Source organism: Porites lutea, chromosome 12 (genome assembly GCF_958299795.1).
Source record: "Porites lutea chromosome 12, jaPorLute2.1, whole genome shotgun sequence".
NCBI lineage: Eukaryota > Metazoa > Cnidaria > Anthozoa > Scleractinia > Poritidae > Porites > Porites lutea.
Window position 1 is genome coordinate 12,445,694 of NC_133212.1, and position 27,257 is coordinate 12,472,950.

General features: G+C 39.6%; 1 protein-coding gene and 2 long non-coding RNA genes across 3 annotated transcripts; 2 read left to right on the forward strand and 1 right to left on the reverse strand.

Moving 5' to 3' along the window:
- The first annotated feature begins 2,839 nt into the window (after window positions 1-2,839).
- Window positions 2,840-5,230, forward strand: LOC140954005 (uncharacterized). Its single transcript, XR_012167478.1, has 3 exons — window positions 2,840-2,956; window positions 3,978-4,145; window positions 5,043-5,230. It is a non-coding gene; the product is annotated as an uncharacterized lncRNA (long non-coding RNA).
- Window positions 5,231-5,749: 519 nt separating this feature from the next.
- LOC140953716 (uncharacterized) lies at window positions 5,750-27,257 on the forward strand. The gene is made up of 7 exons (XM_073403119.1): window positions 5,750-6,041; window positions 15,889-16,190; window positions 18,448-18,651; window positions 19,207-19,304; window positions 22,415-22,457; window positions 25,714-25,833; window positions 27,113-27,257. Exons 2-7 carry the CDS (start codon window positions 15,976-15,978, stop codon window positions 27,255-27,257), a joined length of 825 nt encoding a protein of 274 aa, XP_073259220.1. The 5' UTR covers window positions 5,750-6,041; window positions 15,889-15,975.
- On the reverse strand, window positions 8,232-9,464 carry LOC140922096 (uncharacterized). The gene is made up of 3 exons (XR_012164070.1): window positions 9,338-9,464; window positions 9,128-9,186; window positions 8,232-8,948 (listed from the first exon to the last, which is right to left on the reverse strand). It is a non-coding gene; the product is annotated as an uncharacterized lncRNA (long non-coding RNA).

Here is a 27,257-nt window from a genome sequence, read left to right on the forward strand (position 1 = left end):
GGATTAAAATTAAATTAAAAAGGTAGATCTCCACCTCAGCCCCAGGCCCAACCCCGAATTCTGAGGATTTTGGGCTTAACATGGGGAAATATAGCTGATTCCCCCTCATAACTCCTGATAAATTTCGTTACTTTTTGCACAAAAAAAAATCATCATCAACGTCAAGGAGAAAGAAGAAAAAACAACAACATCGTTCCCAGGGTCTTCTCGTTTTCCACCGCCATATTGGAAAACGAGAAGACCCTGGGGACCCTGGTTTAAAGTACAAGGTGAACTTGCCGTAAGGCTGGACTAAATGAATCAGATGATGAGACACGTACAAAAAATATTGGATTATGAGACTCAAGATGAGACAGACGAGACTGTTTATTCGGATTAAGTGTGGAGCCAAGAAAGGCTGACCATTCCTGGAGAGGCGATGGCGCTGTTTCACAATGATTCAATTATCTAGAGTTATGTTTAACAATTCAGAATTAACCTGTTATGACTGTTATGGCATTGTTCAAATTAGTTGAGTTAGCTTTGGTACAAGCACGTTATAAAAGGATTAATATAAAAGTGTTACAAAACGTTCTCCATGTAAATTGAAATGTACACTTCCGAAACAACAGACTTGCGCCTTAGAACAAATTGAGACTGCAAACAATTTTATCTCCCAGTAGAATCGACACATATATTTTATATGCTCTCAAACTAGCATTGTCCAACAGATTTGAGCATGTTGAGTGGTGCTTCTGAATTCTTCTAAATTTCTTTCAGTGGTTTTTTCTGGGGGGTTCCCAAATACGAATGATCTCCCCTTCTGTTCTTCTGAAAACGGGGCGCAAGTATTATTCTTGAAGCACAACGCACAAGTCGAACAGTAACATTATTTAACAACCTAAGCTGGATTCCCTTTTATAATGAAGCGTATACTAAACGTTGTGAACTGGTCTTTAAAAGGATAAATGGCTGTCAGTTACCCGACTATTTGAGGGCATCTCTAAGAAAAAACTCCGGTGTTGACTCAAGAAACACGAGAAATTGTAATGTGAACTTATCTTGCCCTCTTCACAGGATCATCTCGGGGGAAGGACGCACCTTTGCTGTAAGAAATGTAAAGGACTGGAACATTCTACCCCGATCGCTGAAGACAAAGAAGTCTTTGAAATCCTTTGAGGCTGAATTATGGAAAATAGTTTTAAATTCTCAGAAGTAAAAGGGATGGTTTCATATAAATTAATGACAATAGATGGATATTAGATGCTCTTCGTTTTTAATAGTTTTTTATTTTTATCGAATTCTAGAAATATTTTTATTGTAGATAATAACTTATTGCTAATGTAGTTTTTATAAATTGTGTTTTTATATTTTTAGAGGGCCACAAGTTGATCAGTAATGTTCAGTTACTGTTAGGTGTCACCCTCATAAAGAAATAAGAAACATGGCGGCCAGTGGCGGCCGCAGCGGAGCTATTTGAATTTCCATGTTTTTCTTCCTACGAAATTCGTCTCCTTTGTTTTCAATAACTCGCTCTAGCTCTTTCTCTGGCTCTTTCTCTGTTATCCACGTTAGTGTAAACAGAAAAAATAACGCCGAAAAAGGCACGACTTTGTTGTTGTTTTTTCTTTCTAAAAGTCCGGTCCGCCATGTGATTTCTTTCCAAATAAAACCTTAACTTGCATTTGGGTTGCCATACCTGTTGATTGATTGCCTGTGGTGCAGACGGACGTTCGGAAGCGGTCAGTGTACGGTCACGTGATTACCAAATTTTCTCGGATGGGTAGATTGCCACATTTCCTTAAATATGGGACTCCTCCCACGCGCAGCGCTTCGCTAAGAACACAACGTCAAGTGAGGATCACGAGAAAACGCGCAAGTAATAGCCCTGTTACGTTTGTTATAAACAAACGTTTTGCCGCCCTCTTCTTTCTGCTCTCCTTTTCTATTTTTCACCCGACCAGTTTTCGACGTCGGTTTTCATTCTCGTTCGGTTCCTGGTTGCACTGCAGGCGCAGAGTGTTCCAAGTGTTCGAAAGTGTCGTCACGACAATTCGTCATGAAACGTCCCTATGGTAACTGTAAGTTTTGAAAGTTTTAGTTCGCATTTGTTCTTGTACTACTGTTTGTACCACATCGCCTTTTTTAATGAAAATATTGGCGCAATTGTAACATGGTCGTGCTTCAAAAATCGGATAACCAACTTTACGCAGACATTGTTCGATGTTTGAAACAAAATTTTCGATCTGAGTTTCAACCGCCTTTCGTTGCGCCGCATGGCGAGCGAAAAGTCCGAATTCGAACCGGTTGTCATTTCAAATCGCAATTACCGGAAGACCATTGGCGAGAAAAGTACAATCGTAATGTAAAACAGAGTGTTCGAGGATTTTATACGCCGGCTCATGTTCCGTATGCTTCAGTTGGAGATGTTTGTTTGGATGTAAAAGACCTCGTAGTGAAAACAGTCGGCGGCGAACAGAGCCCTGAGAAGGTAGGTTAAAAGCTTAAAAACACAGTTGTTTTACTTATATATTCACATTTATCTCATCCTTAAATCTGAAAAGACGTTCTCATTTAAACCAATTCACCATTCTATTCTCCAGAATCAGCTAGGGTATATTGTATGTAAGCATTTAATATACCACGAGAAATCCAACGATGTCCCTGATTTGAAAACCAAATATATTAAACTTTGTTATCAGAACATGCACATGCACTGCTTGACATCCCTGTTTTCTCTGTAAAACTCCCTTGACCATTGCAAACAAAATTTCGTCATGTCTTGATTAGCATCTCATACAGCTTTTTTTATGGAGGAATTAAAAAATTCCTTCATTTGAAAAATATGTCCTGTAACCCTGAGTAGTTATCCTGAGTTATCTCGTTATTGTTTCAGTTTAAAAATTCTAGTCTTGCTGCTGATCTCTGTGAACAAGAGAAAAAGAAGGACGAAGATCATGTGGTAATAAGTCAGAAGGTAGGGCGAGAAACACAAATTCTGTTATAAGTAATGGCAAGTTATTGTTTTTACGACATCGCAAACAGGACGGCAGGAAGAAGAGGACGACAAAACGCTTTTGAGTGGCAAAAGTGACAGGGCTGTTGCCTATCTGTTTTGACGTGATCTTCACTTGGCATTAATTTTTTGTTTCCAGTCTTTTACAAAAAAAGATCTATTTAAAAGAAAGTGAAGATTGCCGGAAGCTTTTTTCAAACAAAATTGTTGTCACGCTTGTCACACAAGGTTTGCCGTCTTCTCCCCTCTTTCGTCCTGTTGCGTTAGTTCACTCAGCGTACGCCTTTGGTAAGATGAAAATACAATTCTTCTATGATTTTTAAAAATAATCTCTTTTGTAGTTTTTGTTGTTGTTGTTGTTGTTGATGTAGTAAACTCAATAATAAATTATAAATAATGATTATATCATCTACTTCGAAAATGTAGAAGGGGCCATTTAAGAATACGAGGTTTTATTTATTTTAATATGTTGTTGTTTTTGTTGTTCAGTTGTTGTTTTTCAATATCTGAAAAGGATGATTTTTTGTCATGACTTTGAAACACTAAACTGTGTACAAGATAATAGTGAAGTAAACTTTATACAATTGGTTTACCTCATTGGTCAATAATAAAAAGCACATTTCCTCTTTTTATAATTAGAATACCGTAAAATTCCGAAAATAAGCCCTTCCAAATATAAGCCCCCCAAACTCGTAACGCAAAGAACCTTCCGTTAAATCACCCCTCCAAATATAAGCCCCCCGGGAGCTTGTACTTGGAAATTGCCCTCAAATACAAAGTAAAACAAAGCAAAAACGGTAAATCTCTTTCCAACTGTAAGGCTAGCCCAATCGATTTTGAAACGCAAATTTACCTCCATAGAAAAGCCCCTCCGAATATAGGCCCCTCAAAAAGGGCCTTTGAAAAATATAAGCTCCGCGGGTTATTTTCGGAATTTTACGGTAACCTTTTTGTTCTGAATTATTGGTTTACACTTTTGTAGAAACAGAAATTACAAGGATCAAAGAAGAGGGCGTGTTTCTTGTTTCAAGATCAAGGTGGATTGAGTGAGATTAAAGCAAAGCTTTCTCAATACCAGGGAAGATTATCGGCTTTGCGAGCGGGTCAAACGTTTCAAGAATGTCTTAAAAAGGAGGATTTCATGCTCATGGTAAGAAAAATGAACCTCTTTCATCTTTGCTCAAAATCATTGCTTTACATAACATTACAGAAAGAGAATCCGGATTACAGAATCCGGAAAGTTTTTACTTAACAAAATCCGGAATCCAGCAATATTTGCTGTTGAATCCGGATTCCTTGGTTTTGGAAATCTGGAACGCATTCTAAGGAATCATGAATCCTGCTGCCTGTAATCCTGAAACCAAGTTCCACTGGCACAGAATCTGGGAATCCAGAATCCACACCGCAGAATCCAGAATCCAAGACTAGGACTCTCTTTCATGGATTCAGTCACAGTCGAACTTGCGGTAAGCGACCGCCCAAAGTGCGAAGATTAGGTGGTTGCCTGCGAGTATCAAACTATGCGAGTCTCTTTCGAGAAGAGGTCCCAAGACATCTGCTTTTATGCAAAGATTGTTTACATGCAGTTTCTATATGTGAGGTTCTACGTTGTCACTTATGAAAGTTCTGTATACTCTTGGAAGCCTGGTACTGATTGTGAACATAGAGATTAGACCACGGGTCAGTTGGTCGCCTACAATAGGTTAAAAATTACAAAACCGTCTCGCCCAAAGGTGGTAGCGGTCGCTTACTAGAGGTGGTCGTTTTCTGCTTAGAATAAAGCGGAGATCGTCTAAAAGCTCTACTGAGCTTGCTTGATCTCCTGCCTTTTAGTATTGTGATAGGTTATGAGTGTACAAATGAATGTACGGTAAATAATTACAGGGCTTTGACTAGGAAAAGTTTCCATGTTTTTGGATAGATGGCAGCTTATGGAAGGTGATCGCTTAAGAGAGGTGGTCGCACATGGGCAGGTTGAACTATATTTAACATTTTTCCCTTAAAGATGATTATAATTTGTCCTTTAAAAGTTTTGTTCTTGTTTTAGTACATTGAAGCGATGAAAGAATCGAGTCAAAAGCAGGCCGAGTGTGCTATATCGCCTGCAGATAAACTAAAGACGATACTGAATAAGATGAGACCATCTGAGCGTTTGGATGCACCTTTACTTGGAGATGAACTAATTCCTGCTTTAACGAATGAAATTAAGCCTGAACATGAGGAGGAGATCATTGATCAAAGGCTGGTTTATAGATAAATTCATAACATAATAATGAACTAACCCATTATTTTATATATATATAAAAGCAACAATAGCACTATGGAACCATTCTCATCACGTGTCAACATTAATCGTGAGATGGTAATAAGCAATTTCTACCGAAAATTGTGCTTTACTTGCTTGTCGTTGTTTTTGTTCTTGTTTCATTATAAGAAAGCTTAAGCAAAGACGTTTTTGAGTAATGCATGTCAACCTGAAGTGAATCCTTTACCATTTTAAAATATCTTGATGGTACCAAATTTGTATTCTTTAGTGTCTTTTCTCTCAATGAAACGATCTGCGAAAAAAAAACACTGGCAAACTCTCGCTCCAAGATTGCAAAAACCCCACATCCAGTTGACGTGTGTTGCTCAAATAACGTCCTATGTTCTTAAACTTTCTCATATAGTTTTTATTATTTCGGCTTTCCACTGTCGTTGTTGTGGTTGCTCAAGCTCGCAAGTAGCGTTAACCAACGATTTTGTTCAGGAAAACGCTTGACAAAAAACAACGTCCACTGGTAGAGGCCCTCTGCAGTTACACCCAGTGAATGGTTCTTCCCCTTTTCTGGTCAAACTGGCATATATATTCGATTATTAGATCCAAAAGTCAGTTTTAAGGGTATAGTAGTCTTGCATGACTTAGTTAATTTTTTCTTTTTCTTGTTTTTTTTTTTCTAGAGATGTTCACGATCGATATGTGCGTAACTTCAGCGGTAAACTAAGTTGTATCTACACTTTACTATGTTACATCTATCATCTCAGGACGAGAGACCTTCGAACCAAGGTAGGCGACCCATCCGGGGTAATATTCCATCGGTACCATGACGACGGTATATTTCCCCTATTTATAATAGAAACCCATGTTTTTAATTAAGAGGACTCCACAAAATGGCGAAAGAGGTCACAACCATCCAATCCGAAGACAAAATAGCCGTCTGAAAACTGGAAAATATTTTGAAAAATAAATATTTCTGACATTTGGAAGAATGGTATAATACCTGATTTATGTTACGTTCTAATTCGCTTCGCTCAAACGAACGTAAATCATTTTACCCTTAAATTCCCGTAATACAAACAAATCACACGAGAAATATGGTAGGATGCGCAAGCAGATCCAAAACAGTTTATTATTAGATAGTTACTAATACAGAGCGGACTGCGGAAAAAAGAAATTACAAAGTTGTTGTTGTTGTTGTTGTTGTTTTTTTTTTTGTTTTTTTTTTTTTACACACCACTGTTTGGAGAAATTAATATAAGCTCGATAATGCATTACAAACCTAAATACTTAGTTACTTGTAACCTGTTTTCAAGGCTTTCTTCAACATACATATCCTTGGCAGAATCAGATTTCCATCTACCGTGTATTTTAAGAAGTCTTTCTGGAATCGAGTTACTACTATTACGTACCGCAGATGTAATACCACCGGATCTTAAACTATGAAGACCATAATCATTAGGGTTGAGGCCCAGCTGACTTAAGGTATCCCTTAAGATATCTCTACAAGTAGTATAAGAAATCTTTCCACTTCTCAGAGTATAGCTAGAACTACTACGGTGAAAAACAAGCGGTCTAAATAAAGGGAGAGAACTACATAAGTCAATACCAGATAAATCTAAATACCGTTGTAAAACACCAACAGGACAGTACTTAGACCTGGATGCACTAATAAAGACGAAATTCCCTTCCCTATAAACATCTGTCTTACTACGAGGTACAAAGATTCTTATATAATCGCTGTGAAATTCAATATGCTTAGGAACAATATTGCATAATTCGTCGTAACGAAAAAATCCTACAAAAGCTAAAGAGCATAAGGCAGCGATACGAAGATTCTTTAAATTAGCATCTTTCTTGTTATGAATATCTAAAATACTCCTTATGATTTCTGTGGTAATAGGCTTCTTTTTCATTACTGGCTGTGATTTCTGGCGTTTAGCAGATTCGATAATATTCCTGCAAAATTCACTATCCAAAGGATTACGATCCAAACTAGGGACAAAAGAATGTAACCATTTAAGGGCAGCATGGGCTAAAATTACTGAGGAACTAGAGGTGCAAGACTGCTGAACTTCAAATAATTATAGGGAAACAACACTGAGGGGAAAAGGTAACTGCATGTTGAAATGTCTACCTTTAGACCACTCCAAAAACTTTCTAATAACGCGAACGTAGGCTTTAGTAGTTGTATCCGCCCTGGACTTCAACATAACTTCTAAAACCTCATAAACGTTGATTGAAGAAAATTGTTGAAAGCCTTTCCAGGAATTACTTGATAAGATTACCTGGAAAGACAAGAACAAACATATATAATAAAAGAACAAAAAAGATCCGTATAAAAATCGATCAATGTTGGGGCCAGTGCCACATAAGACGATAGACTATTGAATGGACCAGTGTCCCGTAAATCAAAAAACCATTGATTGGGCCAGCGCCACATAAATCAACTATACGCTGTTAAAGACAGCGCCACATGAAATGACAAACTATTAATTAGGCCAGTGCCACATAGATAAACAACATATTGCTTTGGCCAGCGCCACCAAATGTGAATAATCATTAGGCTAATGGACACACCATCCAATAAATTACTCAGTAAATTTCAATCTAAAGGCAATAATATTTCCTGTGAAAAGATCAGACCCTAAGAGCGAATTAAGGTTTCTTCCGCGGGTTAGAACCTCATTCCCGATATGAATACTGTGAGCCACAAGATAACTACTATACTTGTGTGTAATTAAAGGCCAAAAGTGAGCCGAAGGCCAAAGAGGTACAACGAGCGTACCAACGGCCCGCTGAGATTTCAAATAATGCAATACACGTGGGACGATACCAACTGGAGGGACTACTAGGCAATTTTCTCCTCGAAGAGACTGAAAGAAAAAATCAACACCCGAAGTATTGGGGTTCCAAAACCTCGAAAAATATCTGGGGAGCTTGTGATTATAATAGGGACTTTAAGATCTGGGACGCGACGACTTCTAGAACGCGGTGGCTGATTAAGGACTGGAACTAGAACGCCGTCGTTTGCGCGCGAAAAGTAAAGTTAAGATCTCCGTCACGATGCAAGACGACGCGGCTGCAAACCGCTCTTTATCAGTGTGATTCTTCACGTATTCTTCGGCAGTTCTTTCGCAGAAATAGCAATGGCATCATTTAAGAAAGTCCAACAAATGCTTTGTTTGTGCTTTGTTCGATAGCATCACCTCCACTTCTTCGTTGACGCTTCGGTTTGTCATCGCTTTCATCCGCTAATGAACCTCTTTTATTCGTCTCTGACAGCTTCTCCATCGCTTTAAGTCTAACATCTTCCGCTTTAGCCCGATCTTATTGAAGTTTTTTGCCAGCTGTTTTCCCTGTGTTTCCTGTAATTCCGCTTCGCCACTTTCCTCCAACGCGATGATTATATCCAATAGATTTTCTAGTTCCGTTGGCTCATCGGGAGTTATACCAGTTGCTTTTTCCTCCGCTAGAAGTTTCTTCTTATGCTTGTAAACAAGGATTCCCACGTGGTCTCGGACTGATCGCTTATCAACCCTGAATTTCGGCACAGTGCATTTGTTCAAGGTGTCCGCTATTTTTTCCCACATACTGCTTCTTTGTGTTGACCCTTTCTTAGTTGTGTAGGGATTTACATTGACGACTTCTCTGCATAGAATGGCTTCATGATCATGTGTCCAAAACATTACTGAACTAAAGGGAAGCATAAAAACACACGCAGTTTAATAAAATTAAATTAAATAATACAGATTAAAATTGGCTTTTAGCGGCAGATGAACGCAATAAATCGAGAACTGCAACGGTACAAGAGAAGAGAAGAGAACCCAGAAGACTCCTGCGTTCACTATTTGCAGTTTTAGCTCGTGACTTACTTGCAAGCCTTGCTCGAAATCGAATTCGAAGGCGCTGCCATTTTATAAGCTTCGTACACCTGAAAGAAATTTGAAAATAATCAAAATCCTTTCATCTCTGCGATCTAAAATGTCGCCAGAAATTACGTCCAATGATTGTAGAGTGCTGATTTTACATGTTTAGAGGAATATATCATCATTTAATTTAAGCACAGGAACAAATATACTCACGTTTTGTACAGAACGTCAAACTCGCAAAATCCACGTTCTCGACGCGACTTGGTGACACCAGGACGACGGCGTGAGCATGCGCAACATGTCTCCTCTTTGAAAATTTACTTCCGGTCGCGTCTTACAGACGTCGCGTCTCGGATCTTAAAGTCCCTAATAACTGGCAAACCAATCAACACTATGCGGGCCCCACCGACATTACAAGCCGCAGGCTCGATTTTCGGGGGATTGCGACGTTCAACGTCGCAATCTTCGCATATTTCTGAAGGGCGAGGCGCCAAGTCTATTGTTTTGAACCAAGGGTTATATTACATCAAGAGACCCTGAGCCTATCTTAAAGCTGCCAACAATGTTCGTTTTATTGAGCAATCTTTCATCTTCGACACTTAATCCAGTTTATCTTGAGTGGACACCCAACCTAGTTGCTATTCACGTGCACTGTCGAAAGCATAATATCAAATAGATTTCAAAAATTCTGCATTGGAGCTACACTCTTCGTCTTTAATTTTAGCCGACCCACTCAATAAACAATAAATAAGAACAATATTACCGAAAAATAATTACAACTGAGAACTTGATGAATAAACAATGAAAACAACAACTCAATAATCTCTCAGGGAGATCACCCGCCAAAGCGGATACCCGCGAGGTTTGTTCGGTTTCAACATAGACGGAGGAAATTTTTACATCGCTAGTATAAATCTGGCCTAATTGTCACATTTGATCGAAGAGAGATATTTACGCAAAAAAAAAACTATCACAGTTCACGAATGATTTAGACATTATCTTAATATTTTACCTTAAACTGTCGAAATTAAAGTATTGCCGCCCGCGGACAAAACTAGCTTTTTTCCGGTTTCCGGTGTACATCAAACACAGGCATCACGCTGAATATTATCCAGACTGAGAGCCGTAGATCAGAAAAAAAATCACAATTACTAAATTTCGCTTTTGAAACCAACTCCACGATGAGATTGTAAGATTGGGCGCATCGCATAAGAGCTAAAGACTTAAGAGGGAGAGAAAATAAAAATCTACTGAATTATATACACTAACAAAAACAAAATATAAACAAAAAAAAACAACTCTGTAACGACTAGCTAAAACACGATCGATTCAAGCTGTGACTTACTTTATACTTTATCAAAGCTTCTTAAGAATGGGCGCGCTGCCTGTAAGCCATTATATTAGGAAGAAGAGAGAAAAATCTACCGAATTATACAAACTAAAGCAATGCAAAAAAGCTGAATTTACTAGCTAAAACACGAGCGATTTTAGCTATGTACTATTCACTTTAAGAAAATCTCCCTTCACCTCTTAAACTTGGGCGCGCCGCCTGTAAGCCAAAAGGAAGAGGAGAGAATAATCTACTGATTTACCAAACTAACACAGCGTATAAAAACTGCAATTGGCTAGGTAGAAAAACATGATCGACTCAAACTACGAATGTTTCAATTTAAAAAAATCTCTCTTCACCTCTTAAACTTGGGCGCGCCGCCTGTAAGCTAAGTGGGAGAGGAGAGAAAAAAATTACTGAATTATCCAAACTAACAACGCATGAAAACTGCAATTGGCTAGCTAGCTAAAACATGACGATTCAATCTACGAGTTTTTTACCTTAAAAAATCTCTCTTCACCTCTTAAACTTGGGCGTGCCGCCTGTAAGCCAAGAGGGAGAGGAGAGAATAATCCACTGAATTATCCAAACTAACATAGCGCATGAAAACTGCAATTGGCTAGGTAGTAAAACATGATCGATTCAAGCTACAAGTTTTTTACCCTTGAAAAAAATCTCTCTTCACCTCTTAAACTTGGGCGTGCCGCCTGTAAGCTAAGAGGGAGAGGAGAGAATAACCTACTGAATTATCCGAACTAACACAGCGTATAAAAACTGCAATAGGCTAGCTAGTAAAACATGATGGACTAAAGCTACGAGTGTTTCAATTTAAATAAATCGCTCTTCACCTCTTAAACTTGGGCGTGCCGCCTGGAAGCCAAGAGGGAGAGGAGAGAGTAACCAAACTAACACAGCGTAAGAAAACTGCAATTGGCTAGCTAGTAAAACATGATCTATTCAGGCTACGAGCTTTTTTGCCCTTGAAAAAAATCTCTCTTCACCTCTTAAACTTGGGCGCGCCGCCTGTAAGCTAAGAGGGAGAAGAGAGAAAAATTTACTGAATTATCTAAACTAACACAGCGCATGAAAACTGCAATTGGCTAGCTAGCTAAAACATGACGATTCAATCTACGAGTTTTTACCCTTGAAAAAAATCTCTCTTCACCTCTTAAACTTGGGCGCGCCGCCTGTAAGCCAAGAGGGAGAGGAGAGAATAATCCACTAATTATCCAAAGTAACATAGCTCATGAAAACTGCAATTGGCTAGGTAGTAAAACATGATCGATTCAAGCTACGAGTTTTTTACCCTTGAAAAAAATCGCTCTTTACCTCTTAAGCTTGGGAGCGCCGCCTGTAAGCTAAGAGGGAGAGGAGAGAAAAATTTACTGAATTATCCAAACTAACATAGCGCATGAAAACTGTAATTGGCTAGCTAGCTAAAACGTGACGATTCAACCTACGAGTTTTTTACCTTAAAAAATCTCTCTTCACCTCTTAAACTAGGGCGTGCCGCCTGTAAGCTAAGAGGGAGAGGAGAGAAAAATTTACTGAATTATCTTAACTAACACAGCGCATGAAAACTGCAATTGGCTAGCTAGCTAAAACATGGCGATTCAATCTACGAGTTTTTTACCTTAAAAAATCTCTCTTCACCTCTTAAACTTGGGCGTGCCGCCTGTAAGCCAAGAGGGAGAGGAGAGAATAGCCTACTGAATTATCCGAACTAACATAGCTCATGAAAACTGCAATTGGCTAGATAGTAAAACATGATCGATTCAAGCTACGAGTTTTTTACCCTGAAAAAAATCTCTCTTCACCTCTTAAACTTGGGCGCGCCGCCTGTAAGCTAAGAGGGAGAGGAGAGAATAACCTACTGAATTATCCGAACTAACACAGGATATGAAAATTGCAATTGGCTAGCTAAAACACGATCGATTTAAGGATCCGAGTTCTTTTTACTTAAAAAATCTCTCTTGAAAAAATGCGTTCCTATAATCCATTCCTCGAAATTTGGATCTGTAAATCACTTTCGGTGAAAATTTAACATCGTACAGAAAATACTAAACTAGCTGGGCCCAGCGTGACATAAATTGAAGGAAACCATCACATTCACGGACAAAAGAATATCGCCTTTAGCTATTCAGATCCAGGAGGCACTTTGGAGAAGACTAAACAACCTAAAACTCTTATTTAGCCGCAAAGGAAGAGATTTACGTTTCAAAAGATGTCGAAGAAAGTGCTCTTGCATCAGAGGACAAATCATGCCGACCAGAAACAATAACCGCAGAAAATCAATATGCGTGTCATGACCTCTCAGTATGAAACAAGCGGCAAAATTCACATTTACTCATTGAAAGAGAAGAACCCAGAATATAATATACCCACCAGAGAAAACAATTTTTGGAACAAGCAGCATTTTGGCACGAGGTAAAAGTCGTGTGTTGCCTACCAGCCCCCTTTTTACACTCTGTTAGATGGTTGGAGCATTTTGGCGGGATCACGGCTCTTTTGGCGCGTGTTGTAAATGCCCTTTGAATTATAATATTTGTGCGTTATTGTATAGTGATCGAGGATATACACAATACCAAAGGCAAGTAAATATTTTCCTCAGTTTTCCTCAGTGTCGTCAAACCGGCTTCACCGATGTGCTCGAACTCCCCATGCGAGAGCCATAACAAGCTGCTCCTCTACCTTTTCAATAATAAAGGTCTCTCTTACCTTATATCGGTGAACACAGTTTCTTTCCTTCGGACATAATGCGAAATAACATCCAGAACTCTTCACGTTGAACTTTTGAAACCATTTCGGCGACAATATGTAACTTACCAGGTAACGTACCGAATAATTATTACTTTGGAGGGTTCGAATTCGACCTTCATAAAGCGCTAGATTTTGCCTTCCGCATAAGAAACGAAAAAAATATTTCTTTTTTTCCAAGACTTGCACCAAGACCCTTTTTTAACACCAACCATGAATTCAAGTATTTTCATTAAGTGATTTTGACGAGAACCATAGCTGAGTTAAAATATCTCGCTCCGATGGTATAAATTCGGCGCACAGAAGACAAGCTCTGATATTTGACGCAAATTTGTGTCCTGTCTTAAAATGAGTTTATTGACAGATGAACTGACAGAAAGCGATTAACGTGGACACCTGAGGTGCGCAAGGAAATCTGTCAAGACTAACGCCTTGTAGTTACTTGAGTCCAGTTTGTGGGTATCTCCATGGAAATTAAGGATCCCTGGTGCGTGCACGAAAATCGACCTTGCGGCTCGTAATGCATCAAGAAAAAGAAAAAATTCTTCAGTAATTTGCCAATCATCAGTATCAATTAAACGACTTATATAATCAGCTTGCTGATTCGAAGTGCGAGGGATCCATTGCACTTCTTAATGAATCCCCGATCGAATACAAATATCAAAAATCCTTCGGGCCATCTTATGCAAACCTAATTTCATCCTGCCCACTTCAACGATCTTAGCAGCTGCTTGGCTATCAGTAAACCACTTAACGTGTGATCCTTCCAACACTGAGGCAAATGATTGCAATGAAAACTCAATAACAGACAACTCCCTCCACGTTGAACTTTGAACTCTCTCGTTCTCCGACCACATTTTGTGGCACACAAAATCATTGTTAAAGTCAATAATTGCTCCACCTCCGGTAGCACTGGCATCCGAATATACAAAATAACTAGGATCTTTGCTTACAAAGCAATACCTAGAGTTGATATTAACCATATTTTCCTTCCAAAAATACAGTTCTTCCTTACAGTAATCGTCGAGACGGAATATAGAATCCCAGTTATCTTTGCACAAGGTGGACAAGACACAATGTCTGGTCATTATCCTGCCAATGTTACCAACTACAGGCCCGGTAGAAATAATTTGACCTGTGAAGGAGGCCAACTCTCGCGCAGACACTTTGAAATCGGCTTCAATAATATGATCAATTGTACTGATAATCTTAAGAATTCTTCTTTCTACAATTTTTAAAGTACCCAGTGTAGAATTCCAGGTTATACCCAACCAGTCCAATACTTGGGTGGGTTCCCATACCGATTTGTCTTCGTTAACGACAAAACCCGCGTTATACAAATCCCCCCTTACAGCTAGGGCCTTAATGCGACAACTTTCTCTATCCTGAACAATCGCCCAACCATCGTCCAAGAAGATGGCTATACAAAGACCCTGTATTCTCCAATACTTTTCTAAAGGCTTCAAAACCTTTGTGAAAACATAAGGGGCAGAGGAAAGACCGAACGGGAGCACAGTGAAAACATAAAATACTTCATTAACGGAATCAGACGCCCGCCATGAAAACCCCAGAAAAGTTTGGTGCTCATGCGCAATGTCGATATGGTGATAACCGCTTTTTAAATCAAAGGAAAACATGTACGCGTCTTTCGCAAAATAAGCCATAGCAATTTTCCAGTCCTCGTACTTAACACTTTGCTTAATTAATGACTTATTGACATGGCGCAAATCAAGAATTAACCTCTTTTTACCGCATGGCTGTATAAAAACTGACAAGGGATTTACAACAAAGGGCTGCTCATCAACGATACGCACCCGACCAGAGTTAACAAGCTCAAGAACGGCTTGGTCCACGAAATCAGCATGAAGTCGAGCTGACTTATTATTTCCTAGCTTTACGGCCAACGGAAAACTGATGAACGGCAGCCTGTAGCCGTTTTCAATAATAGACAAAATAAAATCCGGAGCACCTATAGATCTCCAGAAACCTAAATTATTCTTCAGATTACCCTTAACACTTAATGAATGTCCGCTTTCAAGTTCGTAATTCTATGTAATTTGATCTACCTGCGCCAAGTCATCTTCATTGCTTTGGTTGAGTTGATTGGCCTGCGGTTGGCTTGTTGTAGGAGATTCCAGGGCAAGAATTGTAGCTAGGGGACTGGTAACTTCCCGGCCAGAACATGGATCTACAGTCCTTGGCCCAGTGTCCAAATTTGCCGCATTTGAAACAGCGAAAGAAGTCGCCAGAAGCGTCTCTACGGCCTGAAAGATAACAGCAACGACGAAACCTGTAATAAACGGGAGGAGGCGGGAGGCGTAAACCAGAAAGTTGAATAAACTGTATGGAACCGCGAGCGTGAATGGTACTCAAGAGACAACGGAGAGTATAAATACTAATAACTGGCCAATCAGGACATCAGTGCAAAACAGAATGCACAATAGTGGGTGCGGCAGGTGTGAAACGAAAACAACTGCGACTAATTACTTGGAATAACAGCGGAAAAAACATTTTGTTTGTGTTCGAAAAATATACGCCCGGAAGAGCTGAAGCTCGCATAAAATTATTGTATGTTTGTCAGAATATAACATAAAGGCTAGTTGACGTTTTTAACTGCATGAATGCTTTTTCATTTTCACTCGACGACCACATCGACGTTTTGAATTTTTGCTCCTAGGCTCCTTTATCAAGAGACTTTCTAAAAGCACTCAAAACAGAGGTCCTCACAGACCAAAAAGGAAGGCCTCTTAGGCATACACGAAACATGTGCCACATTCAGCCTCAGTCCCGCGGAACCGGAAATCAGAGGTCATCTACCGACGTCCCAGGATCCCGTATGGAACACGACAATAACTTGTCACCGCACATGAACACCCGTGGAAGTTTTGTCAGCGATTCACCTTCGTCGCTATTTCGTACCGGAATAACAGGAACTGGTGCCATTGACTCTAGAGCCTCCTTTGTCGTCCGTAAAATAAGGTAGGGAGTTGTAATGATCATCGTTATTGCAATCAGTCAGTTCGAAGACTGTTCTCACGGGGGGGCCAGACCACACCCCAACGGGTTCGTGGAAATTTTGGCTAATTTACAGTAACTTTGTTGGCTCTAACTCTTCCTCTTATCCACCTTAACCTGAAAAAATATAAACTTGAATTATCACATATTTTGCATCAAAATGTCAAATTATGACGTCACACTTGCCGACGTCATTCATACGTAAATTTTAAACTTAAACTCTCCCATTTTTTCCCATGTTAACAGAAAACCATTGATAATTTCATAATTCGACATTTTGCGTCAAACAAGCACTTAAAATAACCTGGTCTGCATTTGAAGTCTGTCTGTTAGGTTGTCGTTCAAGAAGTGAAAAGAAATGTAAAGACACGTTAGGGGTTGGCTTGGCCCCTCCGTGCGAGGGTTGAGCTAATCGGAAGAATTTACTAGGGTCAGTTTGATAAGTCTTCTTCAGGTTGGTTGATCTTCTGCCAATGGTTGAATTCAATACCTCTCCATTTCATGTATCTCTTAGCATCATCTTTAAGCGTAATCTACTCCTCCTTTGATTACGCATTCACCATCAGAATTGACTTTACGAGTACTACAGCTGGTTTGGCAAGTTTGGCATCCTATGTACAACTGACTGAGCCAAAGTTTTTTTTAAAATTACTTTTCCCCAAAAGTTTGTCCTCCTATATGAGGATACTTTCATTATTCATTATATATGACGCTTATTTTGTCTTATCATTAGCCTTGGCGCAAGCTCTCCGGGGCGCTCCTTCCCACTACGTCTCTAGAATTTGAATTCTACTGAGCTGTCTCAGTTTTCCGCCAATCAGCGCGAATGTAAACAAACATTGAAAAACACGTGTCAAGGCTAATGACGGCATTACTAATGTCATCCCAGCCAATAAGCATTTCGCATCGACTTTTTCGATACGGATGTTCAAATCCCAGAGACGTAGTTGCAACTGAGTTCTCCTTCCTTTTCCAACCCCTCTGCCATAGCGTCCCGGAGAGCTTGCTCGCAAGCTAACTCATCATATCCTGGTTTAAAGGATGGATGCATGGGGCCCAAGTACGAGCTCCAGGTATTTGCTTTGCGATATTTAGTTTCTTGTGTCCGAATGCTGATTTTTAGGAGAGATTGTTTTGAAATTTCTCGAGGCTGAAACGCCATACAAAAGGGCTCTTTGCCTGTTATTGAGTTTCCACTGCCTTAGCTATGTATAGCTCGGTAATGAAATATTATAACAGTAATTTTTCAGGTCGGGAAATGCTGGATTTTGTAAATTAATTATTAACTTCCCCTCTATTCGCCCGAAAATTCGTTAAATCATGGAGGTGTTCGATATATAATAACGAACGCTCGATATAAGGAAAAAAATTTCCCCTGTCCTTTGGCACTTCGTTAAATCGAGTTTCCACTGTAATAGCCATAGCCTTAAATTGTTATAACTCATCAAAACATCGTAAATTCATCTTTAATGGCTTATAACTCAAACACGATTCAGCGAACCCCATTGACATTACAAATGATATACAAAGATCTCTTTAAAGGAAACCTCTGTGAGACGGATACCTAGTGTTGGTTCCTGCCGTTTTTCAGTCATTTTACTGTACCTATACTCTCTATAAGACGGACACCTCTCTAAGACGGACAACGAACGCTTTTCAAACCATCAACTGACAATTGAGAAGTGCTTTATATAGTGGGAAACCACCTCAGACCAGAAAAGTAGGTGCTGTACATGACACTAAATTGCAAAATGTTTGAAGGTATACTGTTACGCGTTTAGAACAAGAAGCCGTGAACGTATATTTGTCATGAACGTTTGATCATGATTGCACAATAAGAAAATAGTTCCACTTTCCTGTTGCAATGTTCCAGTCATAATCTGTTTGGAACAACTTAAGCAGACGAGGTCGTGTGTTCATTGGTAATAGGTACAGCTTTCCTGGTAAAGCCACGTTACCTCGAATCTCCGGAAACCTCTCTAAGATGGACAGTTAGTGCCGGGACCCGAAGGTGTTCTTCTTAGAGAGAGTCAACTGTACCTTTTTAAGCAAACATTAATAAAACAATTATGTCTCGAGGTCACAGAGCCATCTTAAATTTTCGAAGATTATAAAAGGTTTTAAAAAGTTCTTTAGTTTAATAGTGCTGATAATATCTGCTGATATATAACGTGACTGATTGACCGGGTAATATAATTCAGCTGTAATGTTTTTGTTGCAGGGTACGGGATACTTCTGACAAAATAGAAACTTGGGACGACCTACTGGAAGCCGGAGAAAAACCACCTTCTAATCCCCAGGCTCCATGGCCGGGAATGGCGCGCAGTGGTGCAGCTAATGAAGCTGGTGCGAGAGGTGGAGTTACAAGAACAAGTTTTCTAAACACAGCTGGCTGGAAGATGGCCTTTGGTGGAATGAGACAACGGTACGTCTAGGGGCTATTAATACACAACACCGAGGTGACTTTCAAGTTTGAGTTTACTCCATTCTTTATATATTTCTCTATCTTTTTTTTACATGATACCAAAACGACATTTCATTTCCGTTCATTCCCTCCGGAATGAGTTCATTCAGGTTTTCAATCGGAGTGAAATGCTCGTTCTTATGCCAACTTCATTCCGGTATCATGTAAACTCAAAACGAACTTTAATCTGGACTGAAGATCAAACATCGTGCCGTCTGGGATGAATAGCGCATGAGTAGCTGATCTGGCGCGAAAACCACGTGAGGGAGAACGCCTTAAGCTAAGCCGGTCTATTTAATCACGTGAATATAACTTATTCGCACTTCATTCCGGAACGAAACTCTTTCCGAAATGAAAGTAATTTCGGTATCCTATTAACATCCCCTTAAGACCGCTGGTCGGCGAAAGCATTCTCTCTTCTGGTCGAAATTCTCTCTGCTCGCCCGCGAACTTGCATATCATTCCCGCTCTAAGAATTCCGAGCAACGTTCTAATTTGAATCGGTTATGCTTTCAGACGATATGGAATCCTGCAGTCATTGGTAAATCAAACCCAGAACGGTGCAACTGTTGAGCAGACACCTCTGTGGCACCAAGTGGCCACATCTGAGAAAAGTAAGAACTTGAGCCGCAGAGGTTTTATGAATTATAATAGGAGTGGGTGGGGGGGGGGGGGGGGGGAGGAAGGGGGCTTTAGCCCGGGGGAAGGGTGTGGTTGTTTAGGAATATAACTAATCAACTGCAACTTTTACAATACAGTAACTAGTAATAGTTGACACTAGAGCTGCCCCCGCTTTGTGTATTTCCGGTCAATAGTATTCTTGCTCGTTGTGTAGCTCTTTCAAATATACCAATTCGTATTGAAGATTTTCACACATATTCCATACAATAGGGGAGAGTAAAAACAGCAAACGCAATGTTTCATACACTGTTTCGGTTCGATTTACACAGCTTTGATCAAAACATTCGCAGTTTCGAGAATGGTTTATTCTAAACCATAAGAAACTATTTACAGTGAAACCTGTATTAAGCGGACACCCTCTATTAAGCGGACAGTAGCCGAAGTCCCCAAATTTATTTCCCTTATTTACTTTACATAAAACCTTTATTAAGCGGTCACCTGTATTAAGCGGACGCGGACACCTAAAAAGTACCTGAAATGGTCATTTCTATTGTTGACCACCTGTATTAAACGGACACTTGTAATTTTTAAAAATTCCGCCACCCAACATGCCAGATGCCGGAAATGCGAAAGATTGCACCCGCAAATTTTTCGATTTTTACATTAAAAAACGTGATTCGACGAACTGATTTGGTTAGTTTCACAGTACAGTCCGGGGGGGGCTACTCCCGCGAATTTTGGATAGGGGTGTGCAGCGAAGGTTCGTGAACCCTAACCCTATTTAAGGGCTAAGAAAACGAATACTGATACCCTTTTTAAGGCCCAAAGCCGAAAAATGACACCCTATTCAAGGAAAAAACAAAATTATTAAAAGCATGAAAAGGAAAACTTTATTTCTTTTATGTAACATTGGATGTATAGCATCAAGCATAAAATACTAGAATAAGCCTAGTTTAATAATATGCCATCATAACCATGATACATCTTTCAATACTGTTTCTTTACTATTATTACTTTTTGTTATAAGACAAAAGGGTCAAAAAAGATACCCTATTTAAGGACTGAGAGCCTCAAAAACCATACCCTATTCCGCCCTTTTCGGGACATTTTTTCTTAAAGTTTTCTTACAATAAGATTGTAATGGGAAAAAAGATCCTTGTGCCATGTTTGGATGTAATAATGATCGCCTTTTTCTAGTTTAGTATCAGAAATATGGCCTTTCACTGTATATTTCTCGGAAAAAAAGGCGTTCATTATTACATCGAAACACAGCAGAAGGATCTGTTTTCCCATAACAATCTTATTCTAAGAAAACTTTAAGAAAAAATGTCCCGAAAAGCGCTCGAAAATACAAACGGAATATGCTCATGCCCCCTGGGCATCCTATAATACTCCTTAAATCAAATTAATTCAATATGGCCGCCGTATCGGCAAAAAGGTCTATTGGTCCACTTTAATAAAGAAATTAATGCAAACGTATAACGTCATAGTCTCTGGGAATATTCTAAACGTTTCCACTGTTCATTTGAATGGCATTTGACACCTCATATGACATTTTCTATCAAAACCTGTATTAGGCGGACACCCTGTATGCGGACACTACAGCATTCCCCAAGGGTGTCCGCTTAATACAGGTTTCACTGTACTCAGAAGTTGGAAGTTTCCACTATTTCTCCTTCACTTTTTGCATACAGTTCATTTTATTTGCCGGAAAGTAAGCCTTAGAAATTCAAAGCTTTTATGAATTCTGGTTCCCGCTTTCTAGTCTTTGTTACTTTAACCTTTATAAAAGGAAATCTGTGAGCTAGGAATAAGTCAGCATCGAATTCGTTTGTCGGCAAATTCCTGTAATCGTCCATCGTTCTGCTAGTGATAAGCTACCCGTTGACTCACTCGTCTTGCTTGTTTGCAGTTATTCCCCCAAAGAGAGAGAAAGAGTGTCTGGCAACATATTGTTTCCAATCAAAGATTTGTGAACTCGTTCCGGCAAACTCTCCAAGTGTTCATATATACACAGTTGTGCGGACCTTATAACTTCATCGAGTGTCTTTTGGTCCATGACTTTCAAAACAGTTTCTTTACAGAATGACGCTGATAACACTTAATGCTAAAGAGTATCCAAATGGACCGTACAATAAATATCACGAAATCTACCTAAGCGGTCCCTTCGGGATTTTCTGTTTTACGTCATCCTAACCATCTCTGTTACTTGCGGGCGCTATTAATAGACAACATCATCATTACCTACCGATTCCTCGCGGTCCCTGTTGAAGCAAATAGAGAGTTTTTCCTGGCATACTGACTTGTATATTTTAACTGTTAGTACTTTCCTTAATATACGCACGAGTTACTTGAGTGCCTCCTCGGGATTTCGCCCTCTGGGCGAAATCCCTGCAGGGGGCAAAAACCTGCGACTAAGAAACTTGATTTTAAGAAACCGATAGGCTAAAATTTGCCAGTTAGGACCCCTCTATAAAGAACCTGTTTAGCCTAAAATTTGAAACAGGTTATTATTTTCTACAATTGAGTGAAAAAATTATGTACTCTTGTGCAAATAAGATATTTTAGTCAACATTCTGAATCCTAATTGGAGACATCGGGGCAGGTTGTCTGTTAGCTGCGTGATAAAGTAGCTTATGAAATATTTTCAAAGCTGTTTGTACCTATCCCGGCAAGTGACTATCCCCCCTTCCCTAAAAGTCAAGTAATAGTCCCATTGCGGGAGGGACGGAACACGCAACGCCCTCTTTGTATGAGTGCGCAATTTTGTCTTTTCTCCACATACACGCTACTATGAACTATATTGGGCTTTGCCACAGGCAGCCCAATAACTACCAGGTTAGCCTGGTTCAGGCTCTAAGTTAGTGATATACAAAGATCGTTAAAACTGATACGATATACCCTCGGGGGCTATTAGGCTTTGACCTTCTTCTCGCTACTATTTGAGAGACTGGCACTGGCTACTAAACCATTCAGAGAGGATATTTAAGTCGTTTTTGATGATCATTTGTAGACTTGGAATAGATTTCCAAAAACAGTTCAATATAATAGCCCTGAAAGAACAATTAAGCTGATGTTTCTTTTTTCTTCATAACCTGTGCAGATGCTAAAGACAATGGAAACAGTGGCACATTTACCAAGAGAAGGTGACTAGATGTTAATTGTAATAAATAATATGGGCACGCACGGGTCGATGAGGTCTTAGTGGAGCTCCATAGGCGCGCTTTGCGCGCGCGAGCGTAGCCCCATACCTAAGAAAATGGGGTAATCTATCTATCCAAGAAATTTTGGTAATCACGTGACCGTAAGCCGTCCGTCCGCGCCACAGGTTTACCAATGTAAAATAACTAAATCATCATGCATGGCAACCCAACTGTGTAGTCCCAAAAAATATCCATACCCCACCTCCAACCCTCCCCCCCACCCCCACCACGGAGGGCACTTTGCTTTAGACCCCCACACCTGGAATTTCGGTAATTTTCAACTTTGTTGGGTACCCTCTGGAAAAGATACTTCCGTAAAAAAGTTGTTTCACTATATTTTTATGCGAAAGATAATTTTTTTCGATAAAATGAGAAGAATCTTTCCATTTATGTTAATACGGTGTCTGATGAACTCAGGGACGTTCTCAGCTAATAATTAACCATACAGGCGAACGGATACCTTACACTATTGACTACACGAATAATGTCACCTGCAAAAGAACCATTTACATTCAAACTAAACTCCACATGACCGGGCTTTTAATATCGATCGTGGTAATGTTAATAATGCTGTGGTTTTTCTTGATTTAAAAAAGGCATTTGACACTGTTGAACATGGTATCCTTTTATCTAAAATGAACCTTTACGGAATACAAGGAATTGGTCTCGATTGGTTTAGATCGTATTTGACAAATCGTACACTACGATGTCTCGTTAATGGTTCCCTTTCTAGAATCTGTTCACATAAATGCGGGGTACCTAAGGGAACAATTCTTGGTCCCCTTTTATTTCTTATTTACATCAACGATTTGCCAAACTTCCTAACTTCATGCCAGCCTAGGATGTATGCTGATGACACGCACACCACTTATGCAGATGTTGATGTGAATTCAACACAGCTAAATTTGAATCACGATTTAGTTAATCTAAACAAATGGCTTATTTCCAACAAAGTTAATTTGAACACTGCTAAAACCGAATTTATGCTTATTGGATCAAGACAAAAATTGAGTACTTTGTCGAGCCAACCAGCCGAGCTCTCGATTGATGATGTTCCGATAGAAAAATCGCTTGCATGGAATATTTATTGACGAAAATCCACGGTGGCAAACGCACATCGATAAATTATCTAAAAAGATCGCTTCCGGGATAGGAGCAATTAAATTAAAAGAATTAGAGATTTTGTTCCAAGGCCTACTGTCCATTGTATATACAACGCTCTCATTCAATCTCAATTCGATTATTGTAATATTGTGTGGGGTAATTGTGGAAAACCTTTGTTTAACAGGCTACAGTAGCTTCAGAACCGTGCTGCTCGTGTTCTAACCTTTTCTAGATATGATGCTGATGCCAACCGCTTATTTAGACAACTTACTTGGAAAGACTTGAGCACTCAGTTTCAAGTGAAAAAAGCCCTAATGGTTTACAAGTCTTTAAATGATCTTGTTCCAGGATATTTATCCTCCAAATTTGTTAAACGATATGAAACGCGCTACTCCCTAAGGGTCTCTGTTAACAAAGTAATTGTCCCGTTCACGCGAACTAACTTCATTAAGAGCAGCTTCAGTTATAGTGGAGTAGTTCTCTGGAACAGTCTACCCTGTGATATGACAGAGGCTAAATCTTTAACTCAATTTAAACGGTTGGCTCATCTAAATTTCTGATTTTTAAAGTAGTGTACGTGTACACGGCACTCATGAAAACCAGGTCTTAGTTAGGTTAGTTCTTGACAGTTTTGCATATTGTTTAGGGTAATTAGGTTTATTTATAATTTTTTATACTCCTGATGAATTTTAGCGTGTTTAAATAAAGAATTTTTCTATTCTATTCTAGACCCCCTGAAAATACCCCCACCCCTCGGAAATTGCCTCCTTTTTGACCCCCCCTCCCCTTGGAATTTCCGTTGCCCTCAATGAGTGGGGGGGGGGGGGGGGAGGATATTTTCTGGAACTTAACATTACAACTCGAGGCTATTTTGGCGGGAAATCGCATAGCCGCCAGCGTCTTGTGAAGCAGAGACAACTAAAGAGTCAATCAAAACGAAAACGGAAAGCGGAAATTATTTCTATATTCGTGTTGTCTAAACTATTAAACTTAGATTCTTAACGAGAAAAAGAGCGACAGAGGGCTAGAGCGAGAGATCAAAAACAAAATTTAAAGAGACATTTTTCGTTGGAAGAACAACATTAAAGTTTTTTATCAGCGGTGAGAAAATGAGCGACCTCCAAGGTGAAAATGAGCGGCAGCGAAAAAAAATCGTGGACAAGAACACGTACGACAGTCCCTCCATAAAGGTGACGTTACACGGGACGATTCGCAACGACGATTTCTAGCGCAACACATCCTCGCAATGTTGGAAAAATGTTGTAACTATTCAAAACAATGTCGCAACAATGTTGCAGCGTTGTGTTGCGCTAAAAATCGTCGTTACGAATCATCTCGTGTAACATCACCTTAAACCCGCGTGTAACTAGGACGTTTCTGGAAGTTTCACGTTGTAGTTGTGCAAAGCAACGGCAAAGAAATGTCCAAAAAAAGTGCACATGCAAAGTTTCTTTTTTTGGTTATTAAACCTATTGTTGTTTTTTCACCGTTCCCTTTGCCTTTGCACCTTAAGGTGATGTTAGGGTGATGTTACACGGGACAATTCGCAACGACGAATTTTAGCGCAACACATCCTTGCAAAGTTGGAACAATGTTGTAACTATTCCAAACAATGTCGCAACAATGTTGCAACGCTGTGTTGCGCTTAAAATCGTCGTTGCGAATCGTCTCGTGTAACATCACCTTCAACGCGCACAGAACGAGCAACAACGATCTTTAGCGCATCACAGCGTTACAACATTGTTGTTACATAGCTGTAATATTGTTCTAACATTTGAAACCTGTGTTGCGCTAAAAATCGTCTTTGTGAATCGTCCCGTTTAACATCACCTTTAGCATTGCACGACCTTATATTTTGTTTGAGCAAACTATAATTATTATCGAGAGCTTTGCTTTTTGTCCTGGCTAAATCGATATATTATTTCAAGGTTGCGGATTGTCGCCTCATGTAAGGGAATTAGAATCCAAGGGTTTCTGGAATCTGGATTTCGTTACATTGGGCGAAAAATGATTTACTTTTAGGTCATGATGGGGTTACGGTTAAATTTGCTAAAAATAAATATGACTGCCTCCGATTACGTTCATTACCCCGCAGGGTTAAGAAATCTCCTTCAAAAATAGAGAACTCATTGTCAGGCATGATGAGTGAGGGGTTTGAAAAGATCCAGACCAAGTCTGCTGAGCGAGTCAGAAGCAAACTCAACAAACTAAACAGGTAGGAAAATTAGCGTAAGCTGAGAATTTTAATAGATTTATTTGCTATGTGCGAGACAATTGCAAGAAACTGCTAAATGAATTATTGGACTAATGAATTAAAAGGGTATGTTCCGAGAGTATAAATAATTCTTAGTATAATAATATTACACTAGCTTGTTAGCAAGCGCACACTCTAGGGCGCCCTGGCGGCGGGGCGGGAAAGGGAAGGAGAGCTTGCAACTACATCTCTGGAATTTGAATATCTGCATCGAAAAAGTCGATGCAAAATGCTGATTGGCGGAGATGACATTAGTAACGACGTCATTACTCTTGGCACGTGTTTTTCTGAGTTTGTCAGACATTTGCAGGCTAAGGGCTTTATATCCAATTGGCGCTTATACAACCGGGAAAGAAAAAGCGCTTCGAAACAAGCCATAGCAGTGCTTATTATATTAGGTTTTGTTTTTATTTTGTTATATTAGGCTTTGTTTTTTTGGTTTTTAATCAAGGTTCGACACGTCATAACAAATCAAATTCAATTTAAGCTATTAGCTACCGGCGAGTCTATATCCAGTGGCGGGCTTATAATCGCATGATTTTTCGCTTCCAGTAGATACTAGCCTAAAACAGGGCGGAGGCGGGAGGAGGGGTTGGGGGAGGGGTCTTACAAGCGGTTTAACGTATAAGTCGTCAACTCCCTTTATAAGTTTAAACTGGAAAGTTAATTAGCGTCCAATATCTCAATTGTGATAGATAAAGGGACTAATCTGGCCGATACGATTCGATACGAGGCAACGATACCTTATTTATCCTAGAGTTTACGCTTAGTTAATCAACAAGTTTACTAGTTAACAACCCTAGTTTATTTTAAAAATTAAAAACTAAAAATGTCCAATTATAATTCACATAACCCTAAAGCTAAGAACTAAGAATCGATAAACGATTCTTAAGTTCCAAACAATCCCTCTCTATGGTAATTACTATACGAGGCATACTGAACTAGAATATTCAGTAAAGCAACTCAACAGAGTTTTAATCCATCGTGGCAAAACCAACAATCCCCGTTGCTCATGCGCACTACTGAAAAAAGGATGCAACGCGAAAGACCGTTTTGACACGACGCCACGGCGTCCATATTAGAGTACAGGAAAAAAAATGCTCTTGGGATTGAACTCTTCCTCATGTAAACTTTTTTCAACTTTCAACAAATTCGCATTGTAGCTGATCGCGTCAGTAAAAACGATCTATACAACAACCGTCGACCAGGTATTTCAAAATTTCATGCTTTTTTTTCCTAGGAAGGAGAGAGAATCATTTGTGAGGAAAGTACTGGTTTTAGAGCCGTCTTCGTTGTACAAAGTGGATTTAAAGCGAGTTCAGCAAGCTGGCACGGATGTCAGTGAAGATTGTGACAAAGAAGATGTGAAAACAGCGCGCTGGTGA